Here is a 16,219-nt window from a genome sequence, read left to right as displayed (position 1 = left end):
TCCTTGACCACATCAGACCATGGTAACCACCCACAGGCCACCCCTCCAAATCTCCGAATTCCTCTGGCACCGAACATCTGTACCGCAGAATTTAGCACCTGGCTGCATACTTGTTCTCTTTCTTTGGTGTAAACAAGACAGAAAACCTGTCTCTTTTCCCAGGGATTTGCAGACATGGTAAATTCCTCCTTGAATTTTCCCCAACAATGTGTCTTTGAGGAGGAATTTCTATTCTTTCTTCCTTCAGATGGTGACATCTACTTGCCTCCTTGTGATAGTTGGTGTTTTCCCTTTCCCCTTAGTTATCAGGACCTTTAGAGATCTCTGTTACCAGATTGTAATAACCAGCTTAGCTTGGGATCCTGGTAATAGCTGTCTGTCCCATCTGCCACTGTTGTGTGTTTACCCTTCATTTTGTGCCATAAATCCTTTGGGAGCAAAGTGAGAAAATAGACACCCCCCCAAGTAAACAACATTCTTCTCTTATTATTTCATAATTTTTATTTTCCTACCTGGATTGTGAGGCCCTGAGACCAGTCAGAGCTTAGATTTCTATTGAATGCCTAAAGTAGAAAGCAGACGGTAGGCCCTTAATAAATCGTTGTTGATAGATTACTCTTTCGGGATATCCTAAATGAAGTAGCTACTTTGTTAAAGTAGGTTAGGTAATTTTATTTGTTTATTTTTTATTTTTTAATATGTTTTATTGATTTTTTACAGAGAGGAAGGAAGAGGGATAGAGAGCCAGAAACATCAATGAGAGAGAAAACATAAATCAGCTGCCTCCTACACACCCCTTTCTGGGGATGTGCCCACAACCATGGTACATGCCCTTGACTGGAATCGAACCTGGGACCTTTCAGTCCGTAGGCTGACACTCTATCCACTGAGCCAAACCGGTTTCGGTGGTTAGGTTATTTTAAACCGAGATGGAAATATCTCCTAAAAACAATTCTAAAAAGGAGTCTGACCACATGTATTTCTGCTGCATTTTGTTAAATGTTTAAAGTATCAGAACAACAGTAAAAATCAAAAGTTATTATTTTAGCTATTACAGTAGCTACACATAGTACTTAAAACAGGTGAGAAGACTAGCAAAATCAATAGTTTACTCCCAGTAGCACTTCCCCGATAGCAGTACACTTTCTCCCACAGCCCTGAGCCCTGCTGGCTGCCTTCCTAATAAATCCCACATTCAGGTAGCGTCTTTTCTTTCCTTATCCTCCATTTCGCTCCCCTTTTTCTCCTGTTCCAACACAGAGTAGCAAATATTAAAATTGACTTTCAATAAAACTACCTGTGCCAGTCATCAAATTCTTTTCTGTCTAACTTTTTTTGGGGGGAGAAGCGGGAGGGAGGAGAAAGGGGTTTCTCTTTTAAGCTCACCCAGGGAGAATAACTTTGAAAGAAACCACAAGAATGTAATCATCAAGTCACAGCCAGATTTAGCCTGTGTTCATACTTCCTGTCCTTTTACCCCCCCACCCCCCATCCCAGTCCCAGCCTCCCCACACATTCACCCGCCGACACCTACCTGTAGCTGTTAAATATTTATACAGGCATGTCTGAATAATCCATATAAGAACAAACACTTTTGAGACTTGAAACTCACCCAGCTGACTGGGCTTTACACTGTGCAAGAAGTAAGGGCTTGCCAAACGCTCTCCTTTGCTCTTTTAGCCAGAGCGGAAATGTTTGCCTTTTTGTTTCAATGATATGCTACACGATCTGCCCTCCCTGGCCTTCTCCTTCCAGGCAGTGATGTTTAAAGAGAGAATGAGTAGCAAACCCAACTATCTACATGATTATGAGATCCAAAAAGACGTCCATCCCCCACCTCCTGATCTAACCTGAATTTTATGTCTGATGCCGGAGATGAAATAAAACTCATCTTTCTCTGCCAGAGTAACTGTTGTTGAACCAAACCAATGTGGGTCCATGTTGGCCAGCCTCATGGGACTTTTTAACCTTGTACATTGCCCAAGGTTTGTCATTTGACTCGGTTATCTTCCCATGTCCATTTTCCAATGTCCCGAATTACCTCACCTCATGGTTAACTTGTGTTTGCTTTTTAAAATTCATTTCAGTTTGGTTTGGGTGAAACAGAATAAAGCAATAAGCAAACCTGTTGTAAAGCAGGAGGCATGGCAAATATATCCTGCATTCGAACAGACTGTTGGGATTGGTGTACGTGAGATTCTCCGTGCCCCTTTCTCCACCACGAAAATAAATGCAAGTATTGGCTACCCTGATTTTACATGTAATGTAAAAGACACGTTGCATTGAGCATCAGGAGGTACAGGAGAGCAGAGGCACAAAATACTGCTTTGATCCTTTGAGAATGTACCCTTCTTAAAGGAAATCAATTGCTGATGCAGGAAGTAGAACTGAAAATTTAATTATTTCAGTGATTTTACCACTTGAGGTTAAACCTGTGTGAGGGACAAATCTGGATATTTGGGAATATGACTTCTTGAAAAGAAATGATATCTGTGTACATGTTGTACTTACAACTGTACTGACACCACCATATCAGATTTGCTCTGGGAACTGGCAGGTGTTAACCTGGAAACTTAAACATAAGTGTGAGTCAAGGTATAATCCAGGTACCTAGGACAATTTGAAATTATGGAAGTATTTTAAAAGAATTACATATATGTTGCTAAGCCAGGTGCTAATGGTTGACAGTTTAAGGACCAGCCTAGAAATGTTCTGCCACTTAAACTACCCACTAATAAAGTGCAGTTGCATAGTTGCACATCAAATTAGTAACAAATAAATAAACAGAACTGCTTGAGCCTGCAAATACCACTTTCCCTGCTCATCCTTGTAACTTTCAAGTCTTCACAGAACCAATACAGCCATGCTTTTTGCTGCTTCTAGTTCTGGCCCATTATCATCCCTCAACACCTCCTAATCCTTAATACCAATGTCCAGCCTGACTGTTACCTAGATATCAGATGCTTCTTTCTTTAATATCATGTTGGACATGAAACCACTGAGCCGTAGTTGAAGGAACTGGGGAGCTCTTTTGAACTTGCTGGTTGCCTGCTATAGCCACATGGTCTTTCAGAGAGAGGGGGGGGAGGGGGGGGGGGGGGGGGGGGGGGGGGGGGGGAGAAAGAGGGAGGGAGGGAGAAATGAGAGAGAATCCACCCAGTTGCACAAATAAGCCAACTGTGCAATGACCCTCTCTGCCCTGCCTCGACTCCTCAACTCAACTAAGCCAGAAGGCAGAACACACCAAAGGAGCAAAACGGCAGCTCAGGAGAGCACCCTGCTCGCTCAGTGTTCTCACAGTGTTTTGTACAGAGCTGTGCCACTAAAATGCTCCTTATAAAGAAGAACCTTTAGGTGGAGCTGATATTCATAAAAATCATGCCAGGGTCGGGAAATACTCCTTTTATGAATTAGGCAAAGCTTGTAGTTTTTTCCGTGGCTTTAAACACCCAAATACCAGTCAAAACCTGTGAATATGTATACATTCTTTTATATGGATAATTATCTTCTTTATTGGTGGCGCCTCCTGGATTAGGAGGATTCTCCCATGCAAATAAGCAGCAGAGGAAGGTCTTGCAACAAAGAGCACGTTTCATGTGGCTTCGGGTCTTACTTAGCAAAACCTCCCCGTTTCTAGAGAGACAAATGTTCAACTCCTGGGTTGCTGTAACCTTCTTTCTAATTATTTTAAATGAACTAATTCCAGTTAAAACCCTGATACATTCTTGGTTAATGCCCACACACAAACAGACCCACCATACAGATTCTGTTCACCCAAAGGGTATATGCCTAATTTTGAATTTCTGACCGTGATAGAAACAGATAAAGATAGCATCATTGAGGCATCACGAGTATTGTTCTAATGGTAGCACAGAAATTAAGAGGAGTACAGAGTGCGTTATGCTTTTAAAAAGGATCCCCAACGAAGCTGCAAATAATGTTTCCCAGTGATCGTACCCAATTTGCAACACCTCTTTTGGGCCAAGAGAAGGGGCGTTTTGGTTTGGTTTGTGAGTTCGGTCTGTTTGTTTCTTTACGCGCTTTCTTTTTCTGGAAGAGGCATCCATTTTGTGTGAGCCTGAAGTTTTGGGGTCCGTTGGTGGTTTTTGAAAAGCGATCTTGTGGTCTCACATGTTCATGTTTCCTGGAAGAACTGGCTGGCCGTGTATTTTAATTACTTCAGAGCAACCCACAGGATTATTTTTGAAGGACATTATCTTATTACTCATTGTTTAGTGTTTTGGTCCTCGTTTTCCCCCCAACAGGATACAGTCTTCTAGGTAAGATGCTATTGGTTTTCCTTTTACTTCAGAATGAAAATTCAGAAATCCTATTAGTTCTCAGCCCACAACCCACTTACCCATGTGTTACCCTCTGCCCCACCTCCCCTCCGCTCCAAAAGAAATGTTCAAGGATCGTGTAAATGTTTCTACAAAGTCAGCTTTGAAAGCTAATCATGTAGAGGCAAATGCAGCCTCAGCAACCACAGTCTTTAAAAAGTGTTAGGCATTTTAACACAACTCTTTCTATCCACCATCCTTCACAATACCGAAGCCTATTGGGTGCTGAGAGGTACCTGTTAAGAGGAAAACAAAACATACAGAGGAAAAGAAAACAAGCATATTTTCTAGATGTGACTTCAGTACATTTCTGCCATCAGGGACAGAAACTCACCCCTCATGAAATCATTCTATAGTTAACTGATTGGGAAAATAGGCAGCCCTCTTCATTGTCAGAAGGATACTTATAAAATCAAGGCTCAAATCGAGAGATAGGTCTTTATTGCAAAACGTTGATGGATGTGGTAAAGATTCATTGTAGAACAGAATTCACGACCTGCCTTTCTTATGTAAATTTAATATTATTTATTCTTTCACAGTTGGTGAACGAGGAAGCCTACCACTTTTGTAATTTAAAAAATGTAATAAAAAAAAAAAACACCCCGGTACACTTTATATTTATATTTTGGTGAAATACTAAGTGAAAAAGTCACTAGGATACAAAGCTTGGAAAACTCTAAGATTCAAGGATAAGTTCAATATCCCGAGGTCTGTAGTTTTTCCACTTTCGCCTCTTGCCTTTCTTGTTATCCCCATCTTTCAGATACTTCAATGGTAGTTCCCCACCCAGCGTGGTAGAGACATTGACTGAACTGGAACCCAAATCTTTGCCTTCTAGCATCATTTCATTTTACTCTCATGTGTGGTCTATTTGTAATCGTAGCTAGCTAAAGGGCCATTTCCATCCTGTTTCCTAGTTTTCAGGAGAAAAAGGTACCTGTTGCTGTCACAAAGTGCTAAGGATTTCTGTAATTCTGTGGGTAACATCTTCAGGGTTATTAATAACTGATTTAGGCGATGAAATAAACATTCTGATTGTGGATCTTTTTTAAAACTCTTTCTACAAGCTACGTCTTGTGTGTTTAGGACACACTGAGCTTGCACTGACAAGGATAGCCAAAAGGAAAGGGAGCAGATCTGTGTATTTCTTTGGTGAAGACTGAAGACCACTGCTGTGTTTTGTACAGGACCCCATTGGTCCAGCAAAGAGAGGGCCAGCAAGAAAAACCAGCCCGTCAAACCTAACTCCACCGCTCACAACCTCCGTGGCCTTGGGAAAGTTACTAAGTTTCCTGAACTATAATTTTCTTTTCTGTAAATACCGTCTACCTTACAGAGATTTTATGCGGATTAAATTAGACAATGTGTGTATAGAGTCGGGCACACAGCAAACACCCAACAATTTACCTTCGAGTCTGTCTGGGAAGTTACTGGGCGCTGCTTCTCCGTTCTGTTTGTGAGATGGGGCGTTACAATCAGGTTGAGCTGTGTCTGTGTAGTTTAGCCTTTTCGGCCCGGTCCTGAAAGCTTGTCTAAAACGATGGAGTCACGGCTCTATTTCACTGCGATGTGTCACACGTGGAGTAGGTTGCCTAACAGTGCTATTCTCCTTTTCTTTCTCTTTAACAGGTGACTGATACTAAACACGGCCTTAGAACAAGAGACACGGGGTGTTTTTTTTTACCAGTGAAATTTGATTGTTTTTTTTAAAAAACAAAAAACAAAACCTTTCTTCAGTAACATGCTGTGGAATAATATTTAGTTTACTAAATGGCGTTGAGTATTTTGCGGAGTAAATATTTAAAATCACCAAGCTTCTGTGGCTTTAATATAAATGGCATTACAGGATCCTCCTCAAAATTGTGGGTCGAATTTGCCCCCCGCATTCTCCACCTTTTCAAAACTTGTGGCATTCTCAAGTCAGTGAGGATGCAAATAGCAAGTAATACTGACTCTGTGGCTCCAGACATGCATGTGTCAGAATTCAAAACCAGAATATTTCCACCCGGATGCTTTTGATATATTTAATGAAAATGTTAATATTTCATGATGTATGTGTTTCCTCTAAAAATGTTTTATATCAAGCATTTGAGGCAAATCTTTAACTGGGTTTTCAGATTATCCTTTGGGCCCCAAATGAAATAGAATTTAAAATTTTCTTTAATGAAAGAAGTACAATTAATAGTCAAAATAGCACAGCTTACTGTTGTACGAGTAGCATTCGCCTATGTCTATCATTACATTTGGAAAGCAATGGTTGGTAGATGTCAGTCCATGGTACGCTGATAATGGATATGATTCTGACCAAGACCTTCCCAGCCAGTGAAGGTTAAAACAAAGCCTTTGAAAATATAAGTCCTTCTTCCTTTCCCCAAGCATGCACATACTGTAGCCTAGAATTACTTGCACAGTGACTTTTAAATGGGAGGTTCAGTCTTGGGAGTGAGGGGTGTTAAGGAAGTTGGGGGGGGGGGTGAGCTAGAGAATAATAATGGCATTTCAAGGCAATGCTATTAAACATGAGAAGATTGGGTTTTGGTAACATGAATAATAACAGTTATTTCCAGATGTTTAAACAGCAAACTCTCCAGGATAGATGATAATCTCAACTAAGTTTCTCAGAGAAGAAGCCAGTAAAAGGAAAAAGGAAACAGTACTAGAGATGAACAGGCTAATTCTTGAGAGAACTGACATATCAAATAATATCAGCTCCTTAGAAAAGGGCCCTCTAAAGCTGGATGGTCTTCTGATCCAATCAGGAATGGACCATAGGAGTGTTATGTGCTTATTGTATGTCTGCCTGTGTATATCTGTGTCTAGGCCTCTATGTCATCAGTTTTACGACCAGCTGGGTTATTGAGAGAAAATACTGAGAATTAACTCTTTTAGGCATGTGTAGGTCTCTTCTACCCTTTAACTTTAAGAAGAACATGTTACGTTCTTTTAACAAATCTTGACTGTCTTGCTGCAGAATCAACAATTTGGGCAAGAATCATTTCTGTGAGAGTGAGAACTTAGTATTCACAAGTGGTCGGTGAAAACCCAGCTCCTCCACACTGCCTTTTTTTTCTGCATTAACAAGGAAAAATGATACAACCACGCTATATAGCATCATTGGATAGATGGATTTTCAGGAGAAAGTAGTTTGAATCACCTAGTCCAAACAGTGTGAGGAAGACAGAAGCTACATAAATAGCAAAGAGGCAATTTTAGCTCCAAATCCATGTGCAGACATGCATATAATAAAAATGTTGGCATAGAAGAGTTACAGCAAGTTAAGATACCAAACTCTAAGGCTTTAATGTCCTCTCTATTCTTATCGAGATCTCAATGTCATGCATAAGTATATTTTTTCAACTCACTCCCCCCTTAGATACTTTTTGAATTAAAAATAAGACGTTTCTTACACATACACTACCAACACATGCACACACACAGCGGGCCATCTAAATTCTCCTGTACAGCTTTACTAGTATTACAATTGTGTCCACTTCTAAGCAACGCCAAAGTCATTTAATTCAAGGAAAGAAACCACTTATCGTTAGTTCCTTAACAAATGTTGCCTTAGTTTTTAGGTTATGGACCTGTTACTGCCTTCTCACTAACGTTGTTCCCTTTGATGTCACCACATGCATTTTTGTGCATTTTACATTCACTATCAGTGCACTTTGGGAGTTGGAAATAACAGTCTTTGTCCAAGCTGCTTCCCTTGCAGATACATTCTTTGAACATCCTATGCAGATTGTTCATATTGTATATTATTAAATTTGATTTGGTCTTTTTACTCTGGCCTGTACAGGCATTCAGTGGGACCCAAGTACAGACAGCTGACTGGATAAAGAAGACACGGGGGGGGGGGGGGGGGGGAGCTTCCATTGTTTAGATTTCTGTCAGAGGATATAAGAATACTTAATTTCTTTTTATCTCTGGGGCTTTCATTATCATTTAAATTTCATTTTACATTAATTGATCAGGGATTAGTAAATCCATTATGCAGAAATTAGAATAAGACAGATGGAATGAATAATTCATGAAGTCCAATTACGTTTTATTTCTGGTGTACTTTCAAACTTGCCTCTGACTTCTGTGCTATTTTGATGTGACAATATTCACTGGAAATCAAGAGTGCCATTTTAATTTATTGTATCCCTCCAGAGAGTGTGCAAGCATTTGTATGCAGTGTGTGTGTAGGGGGTGTGTACAAATGCATTTCCCCCAGGAAAACACCAATTTCGGGGCTCTTGGAAATAAATACTGGGGGATTTAGAAAAATGTGGTTCACCTTTGAAGATTCAGGGTAGTAAATGGAGCCACGCCAGTTCACCTGGCTTGGGTGCACTGACTGACCCTACGTAGAGAGAGAAGGTCTTAGAAACGCGAGATTTTTTTCACTTCCCAGAAGAACTACAAAAAACCTTTAAAATATGCGTTCCCATTCCCCCCTCCGCAAAAGGAACCCTTCAAGTAGGGATTGGGTCCCCAGTTGGGACTGGAGGCAGGCTTGCAATACACACAATGACCACGTGGTGGCAGGCGTTGCCTTCGGTTTACAGGGTCCGGGGCCACCGGGACCGCCGGGGCTTTGCAGAGCATCCCCGCAGGTAGGATCCCTGCAGGAGGACCAAGAGGACTGGGTTTGGGCTCCCCGAGCGGCTCGCAAAAGGTAGCCCGGCCGGAATTGCGAGCTCAGGGGCAGCCCCGTCCACCTGCCTGGAATGTCTCTGACGATGGAGCCTGAAACCGCCCTCCCCCGACCCGGGCCCTTAGGTTGGAGCAACCCCCCTCGGCCAGGCATTTATTTATGCCACTGGACAGTTGCAGTCACATTAAAGCTGAGGCGCACCTTCTCGAGGACTTTCATCTCGGGGAAGTTTTATGACACTTTTGTGAATGTGCAAAGTTTTTAATTAGGCCCCGCTAGACAGCCCGGGGCGGCGGCAGCGCCACAAAGTCTTCACGGTCCCTCTGCTTTACAGCACAACAAGCCGCTCTACTCCTTTGAAGACAATGCGGACTATGTGTACGACGTCATGTGGTCCCCCGTGCACCCCGCGCTCTTTGCCTGCGTGGACGGGATGGGGCGCCTGGACCTCTGGAACCTCAACAACGACACCGAGGTGAGCGGCGGCGCAGGCGCCGGGCGGGAGGGCTGGGAGGGAGCGCAGTCAGCCTCTCTCCATCTCTCCCCCACATCCCCACCCCTACCCCCTCTCTCTGCAAAAAAAACTGTCCCTTTTTGGACAGACCCTCCTATTGCAGCTGGGTTCTGGACAGCTCTGAAGGGAATTGGCAGATGCATGGCCAAAAATCACTTAATCTCACTTCATCCCTAAACCGTGGCAGATGCTGCACAATTGACGACCCCCCCCCCCTTTTTTTTTTTTTTGCAAAGAGCAAAAAACGATACTTGTTCACGCTTTCCCCTTAAGGGAAGGAACACGCAGGCACCTTTCAGAGCGGGGCTGGAATAACTCTACTGGCAAACATTTGGAAAAGTAAGATGTGTGGGCGCTGACTTTTTGTTTGTTTGTTTGTTGGACACTGACTTTAGATTGGGCTTTTCAAGGGGCGATTCGATAGTATTCACTATGTGTCCAATTCCTGCTTGGAACCCACAGGAGATGATTTTTGTTGGCTGTTTATGCCCAGATCCAGACCCAGCCTCCATTTAGTTTTTACAAGGCAGACAGTCCTTGTCTGAGATGCTCACCTCACAGGCAGGCTCCCCACAATGGTTCCTAACTCTGAACACATGTGCGGAACCCGGTGTGCTTTAGAAGTTGCAGTTTTAACACGTCACGTTTAGAATGCTTCACAAGGGAAAAAGAGCCGTTTTCAAAAAACAACATTTTACCAAGGAAACATTTTTTTTTTAATAATTAAACTACATATAGATGTTTTCAAGATTGTGCTATGTGACCTCCCTCCCCCCCCCCTTTTTTTTCTACTTGAAATTATTGAGGTGCTCATTTGGTTATGTGGGTTTTTAAAATATATATATATATATATATATATATATATATATATATATATATATATATATATATATAAAATGTCTTTCAACTTAATAAAAATAAAATGATCTCCATCATTTCCTGGTCTCTGATTCAGGGCAGCTCTCCATAAATAAGAATGGACAGGTAAGAGGAACAAGTGTTGCAAACTATATGTCACGTGGAGAACTAGAGCGAGCCCTTTTGAAGTGTTTTGAGCAGGAAACAGCTCGGCCTTTTTAATTAGGAAGCTACACCTGGAGGTATAAGGAGGAGCAGGCTCCCCTGAGTTGTTTTTTTGTGGGAGGGCGCAGGGCGATAGCCTTCAGGTGTTATTATTGAACTGATGTATCTTGCAAGATTATGTAGCATCCTATATCCATTGCCCAATTGTTATCTTTTAAAAATATTTCCATTGAAGCCTATTTTTCCTTTTGGCCATAAGAACTATGCATGGGACAAGCACAGGGGCTATGGAAGAAAGCATCTTTAAAAGTACTCTCAAGGCCTGAGTACATACAATGCCCATCGTTTGGGATTTGGAAATGCTCTATAACATTACTGCTTTTAATAGAAAGATGCTATTACTCCACATGTGAACGGTTTCCCAAAGTTTTTCATCTCACGTTGCCTCTGTCTGCTTAAAACTCATGCACTTAAAGCAACCAAAAAAAACACACAGGTTTTCCAGATTGACTGGGGTATCAGAAGTCAGTATCAGAAACCAGACTTGGTAGAGGTGACATTTAGGTAAAACCCAACTACAATGCAATGGGAATGAGTGTTCTCTAACCTCCTTACTCATTCTTATTTTACTGTTTTATTTTTAATCAGGATTTTTAGGTAAAATGAAATGGATGTCTCATCATTGCCAGCAGTCATTTCTCTCCTCCCCCATCCTCCTTTTTCTCTAGGTATCAGGAGACAACCACATAAAAGTGTTACAGCTAAATCTTTCAAAAAAATCATCGCTGGGCATGCGAACCGCTTAGTTTTGTGGTAACCGTAATTCTGCTTTCACAGTAATAAGCCGATACACAGCGTCTGATTCAAATCCAGTAATGAACGAAACGCTTTTTTGAAAACCCTCAAATTGGTTTTGCCTTCTATCAAGTTAAACGAAATTTTTCAAATATTTGTGAGATTAGGAATTAGAATTGTTGTGGGGTTTTTTTTTTTTTTTTTTTTTTTAAAGAACCTGAACTCCCAGTGTTTTTGCTGTTATTCAAAGTCCTGTGCTTTTAAACCAAGTTGTCCCAACTGCTCCTATCCAAGGATAGTTTACATTCACCTACCTCTGCACAGTGTAGTAATTGATGCTGTATAGGTCCTGTCTTTGCAAATAAAATGATTGAGCCTCAAAAAATGTGAAAATATTTATGAAGCTGAAATACAAGAGTAAGAAAGAAAGAGGCAATATAAGGATTATTTTCATTTTGAGTTCACCAACTTTTGAAAGGCCGTTACTGGTCAGGCTAATAAAATAGATTTAGTCATTTCCTTCATGTATCCAATAATTTATTAGCATGTATTATAAGGTGTGATAGCCATATTTTTTTTACCTCTTATAATATCTATGAAAAGAAGGTATTGTTAAATGGTTAGAATGTGAATTGATTCACTTTGCTATATCATTTAATTCCACATAAATATAAAATTATTTAAAATGTATTAGGCATAATTTAAAGTGTATCAAAAAATTAATTTTTCAGAGTGGTTCATTTTTTTTTATCAAACTCATATTAAGATTTAACATTTTTATTCCATCTTTGAAAGTGTTCATTTTTAAAATCTGATGTTGAATAGAATCAGGTAAAGTATCATCCTGTTTGATTTCTCTGCATTTATGGAGTTAAGAATTAATTCTGAAAACCCTAGTGGATCTCTGATTTGTCTTCTGAGTAGCACACTAATAATAAAATGTATCGACAGAATTACAGCCCATCTAAATTCACATTGTTTTGGCCTTTGAAAGGTTTGGTTACAAATTCAAGCTCCAGCTTTTACAGCAGGTACCTTTATTGTAGAAATTGTGTATTTTAAGAAAAAAAAATGAGCTGGGGACTTTTGTTTACATTTTTTGCACATAATTGACATGAAGTGATTTAAACGGGTAGAAGAAATTTTATTGATTTCAAGATTAAGTGTGTAAGCATAGATTCTGACATATGATGGAGTTTTTATTGCTCTTTTAAAGATAGGGATTGGGTCAATAATCACGTGTAAACAGATCAGATGGTTCCAATTCCTGGAATCAGGGAGAGCCAGGAGCTCCAAGGCCCAGTGCACGCTGTGTTTCCCTCCGTGTTTCCCTCCTATCCGGGGTGTGTACCAAACGCAGGTCTGAGACGGCGTGAGATGAGCTCCGGGCCCTCTTTTCACTACAGTTTTGTTTTTGTTTTCTTAATTTTTTGTCTTAGCATTTACCTTTTCAATTCTTTAATGGCCCGTTGTCGTTTCTTATTCAACATTCTTGTAGAAGGTTCTCTTGGCATCTGCTCTGTCTGTGAATAGACCTTCAAACTTAACGAGACGGGAGTTTACACAACTGATAATGGACAAAGGGGCAGGCCCACGGAAATTATTTTTCCAAATGCTCAGGTTCCCGGAACAAGCACCTCAGTTACACCGGCACTCTTTGCCCCCTTTAAGAGCTGTTGTTGTTTCAATTATCAGCGTGGAGGGGTCTCAGGTGTGCTTTAGAGGAGCTGTAAGACCTTTTCTACCAGAAGGTGCTGCCCGGTTCTATCAGGTCGTCACCCTGGCGTCTGTCCAAAGGTATGAGCACTTCCTAGGACCCGGGGCCGCCAGGAGGAGGGAAAACAGAAAGGCGGGGGGTGGGGAGTGGGGGGGATAAAGAAAAAAAGAGAGGAAAATTTGAGGTTTTGAAGTTTTTCACCTGCTGGCTTTTTCTAGTTCTGATCAGCCCCTCCCCGATGAGGTTTTGCGGGATCAGTCCATATTTTCCCCCTAGAGACTCATAGTACTATGACTTCTATTCCACCAAGCAGCACCCTCCCTCCTGCCTCTTAAGAGTATCCTTAATCCTGGCAAATCCTGAAATCTCTCCCCATCCATAAATCAGGACCTGGTGGTGAAGGAGCACATGGAGCTGTTGTGTGGGTCTGGACGTTGGGTGTGCCCCCTGCATCATCTGAAGGCATGTTTATGTCACTCACGGCCCATTCATTGTGGAAAAAGACTCTCCCTCTTTTCGTTTTTTCATTCGAGCGTCTCCCCCTGTCCCCCTTCGTACAGCGGAGCATCTGATGTGAGAACAATGGATCCTTTGACTTCTGCAGGGACGCATATTACTTCATGCCCATGAAGGCAGTGGTGACTCATCCAGTTAAATGTATATTTAAGTTCATATTCAGAGATTCTTTCCTCACCTCCTTGGCAGGTTCCAACGGCGAGTGTGGCCATTGAGGGGGCGTCCGCCCTGAACCGTGTTCGTTGGGCTCAGGCTGGCAGAGAGGTTGCCGTCGGGGATTCCGAAGGGCGTATTTGGATCTACGATGTTGGAGAGGTACATTATATATATATATATAATTTGTTACTTTTTACTTCTACATCTCGTTTAAAGACCTAGTGAAATTATTAACAAGGCCTTGTGGACCACAAGAGCCCTCTTGAGTGCATTTGCCCATTTCCATTGACTTCAGTGGGAGTTGGGCAAGACGTCCTTTGGGGCCTCATCTGGCCTCTCTCCGCCAAGCAGGACACACAGGGCATGGCCCCGGTTCACCGCGGAGCACCGCAGGGTTCCCGCTGCCCGGGGCCCAGCATGCCCTTCCCACCAACTTCACGTCAGTGCGAGTTTGCCAAATTCCTAGCGCTGCTGCTGCATCTGGGCTTTGCTGATTATTTCAAAAAGTCAAGTTTTAGTTGATGTGTTTCGTTAAAACAAAAACCACTACTCTTAGTTAAAAGGCTGAGGTGAATCAGAACTGTGTACCTTTTTTTTTTTTATGGTATTCAAAGTTATCATAGGAAAGCTAGACCTCTCTGGCATCTCTCTCTCTCTCTCTCTTTTTTTTTTAATATACTTTTAATTGATTTCAGAGAGGAAGGGAGAGAGATAAAAACCATTAATGATGAGAGAAAATCACAGATCAGCTGCCTCCTGCATGTCCCCTTCCCCCACTGGGAATCAAGCCCACAACCCTTGACTGGAATAGAACCCAGGACCCTTCAGTCCACAGGACGATGCTCTATCTACTGAGCAACACCAGCCTAAGGGTCTGGTATGTCTTGTTACGTGATACAAGGTGGGGCAAAAGTAGGTTTACAAATGTGAATACGCAAAATATGGTATTTATTCTTGTATTATTATTATTATTATTATTAATTATTGTATTATTTTCCATAGGAACAACCGTAAACCTACTTTTGCCAGCCCTATATGTTAAGTATTATTGAAGATCGTGGTACATTAAAAAAAAAAAATACATTTTTTATTTCCATAAAATCTCCTTGGAGCGTTAGGCTATATTTAATATCACATTATCAATCAGTTGTCCTGAAGCATATCTGTTTATTTTTAAATTTCTATAAGAAAATGTTGGCAAAAACCTTCATTTCCATTGAGGTTAAAGACAGAAAATATTGGACTTTCCAGCAAAACAAAATAAGAGTGTTGTGTGAAGCTATTTTGGCATGCTATGAATCTAACATTTGCGTCCTGGCGGCGGGCGGGGGGGTGGGAGTGGCGGGGGGGGGAGGGGGAGATACACCACATCTGTATCCATACACGTGTTAACATGGGAAGTGCCCTGTGATGCCTGGTAGACCATGGACTTAGCTGATCACACCAGGAAGGGTTCTGCACGGCTTCATCCATCAGCATCCTGTCACTTTGGCAATCCAACATGGATTGCAACTGTTGATGATATATCACATACTGCTATGTGGTAGAGTTGGTTGTGTTGAAACAAACTAAATGGGGCTGTTTTGGGAATTTTTAAAAATTCGCCCAAAGACAGACATGGAATGACTTTAGAAATAGGGGTTTTCTATTTGGGAGGTACAACTACATAAAAGAACTGGAAGGATCCCTCTGTTTTACTGCACCTTTTCTGTTTCATTAGACACCACCCCCTAATTGCCCCTGATTCCACAAGCTGAGCCATTCCAGCAGCACCAGAGACGGTTAATATATCTCCCCCTATCTCCCCCATGTGGGAGATGCAACGGGTCTGGTGGGCACTGACACAGTTTGGAGTCTATGGGAGAGCGAAGACCCTCTGAATTGAAAATATTGCTGATAGCTTTCCAGCAATATTTTCTTCAACGTGTGTTCTTTACATTCAGTGCATCTTTTGATTAGTCATCATGTCCATAAATTAAACAACAACAAAAACAAGTACTCTTTATCGGTTCCTTACTAAAAAATGTAAAAGCTAGCATAGAAGGAAAATATAAAGAAACAAGCAAGGTTTCTTTTTCTTTTTTTCTCTCTCCATCTCTCTTTTTTTCTTTCCTTTATTTATAACAAATGTAATTGTGGGAGAGGAAGATGATGTGGAGACATGCTCAGAGATGCAGTGGAAGGAAATAGGCGAAATTAAAAAAACAAAAAACAGAAAAACACCCTTTCTCCACCTCCCTTGCTTATACATATGTCCCTTAATTCTTGTAAGATTATATGCAAGAGGGCTGGAAAGCAGACTAGCTTAACAACCTACTTTATTCAGAGACGGGCCTTTTTAAAAGTCTGTATGTTGACCACAAATATTATAAATATACATATATCTGTGGTTTGATATATATTATATGTAATATATATACACACACTCTCTATATACATATATGCAATAAGAAAACACAAAACATATACAGAATTTTCTGTGATGAAAGTGATTTTATACTTTGTGGACACAATTA

General features: G+C 41.2%; 1 protein-coding gene across 5 annotated transcripts in view; it reads left to right on the top strand.

Moving 5' to 3' along the window:
• Window positions 1-16,219, top strand: part of DYNC1I1 (dynein cytoplasmic 1 intermediate chain 1) — a 274,243-nt gene that overhangs the window by 243,178 nt on the left and 14,846 nt on the right. For 4 of the 5 annotated variants that reach the window (XM_036429363.2, XM_036429361.2, XM_036429362.2 and 1 more), the window contains 2 exons: window positions 9,317-9,457; window positions 13,737-13,862. The exons of the other annotated variant lie outside the window; for it this stretch is intronic. In XM_036429363.2, the coding sequence (XP_036285256.1) occupies window positions 9,317-9,457; window positions 13,737-13,862 (267 nt within the window). The remainder of the gene's footprint in view (window positions 1-9,316; window positions 9,458-13,736; window positions 13,863-16,219) is intronic. 5 annotated transcript variants of the gene reach the window in all.

The sequence above is a fragment of the Pipistrellus kuhlii genome, unplaced genomic scaffold (assembly GCF_014108245.1).
Source record: "Pipistrellus kuhlii isolate mPipKuh1 unplaced genomic scaffold, mPipKuh1.p scaffold_m20_p_10, whole genome shotgun sequence".
NCBI lineage: Eukaryota > Metazoa > Chordata > Mammalia > Chiroptera > Vespertilionidae > Pipistrellus > Pipistrellus kuhlii.
Note: the sequence above shows the minus strand (reverse complement) of the source record. Positions and strands in the feature narration are given on the sequence as shown.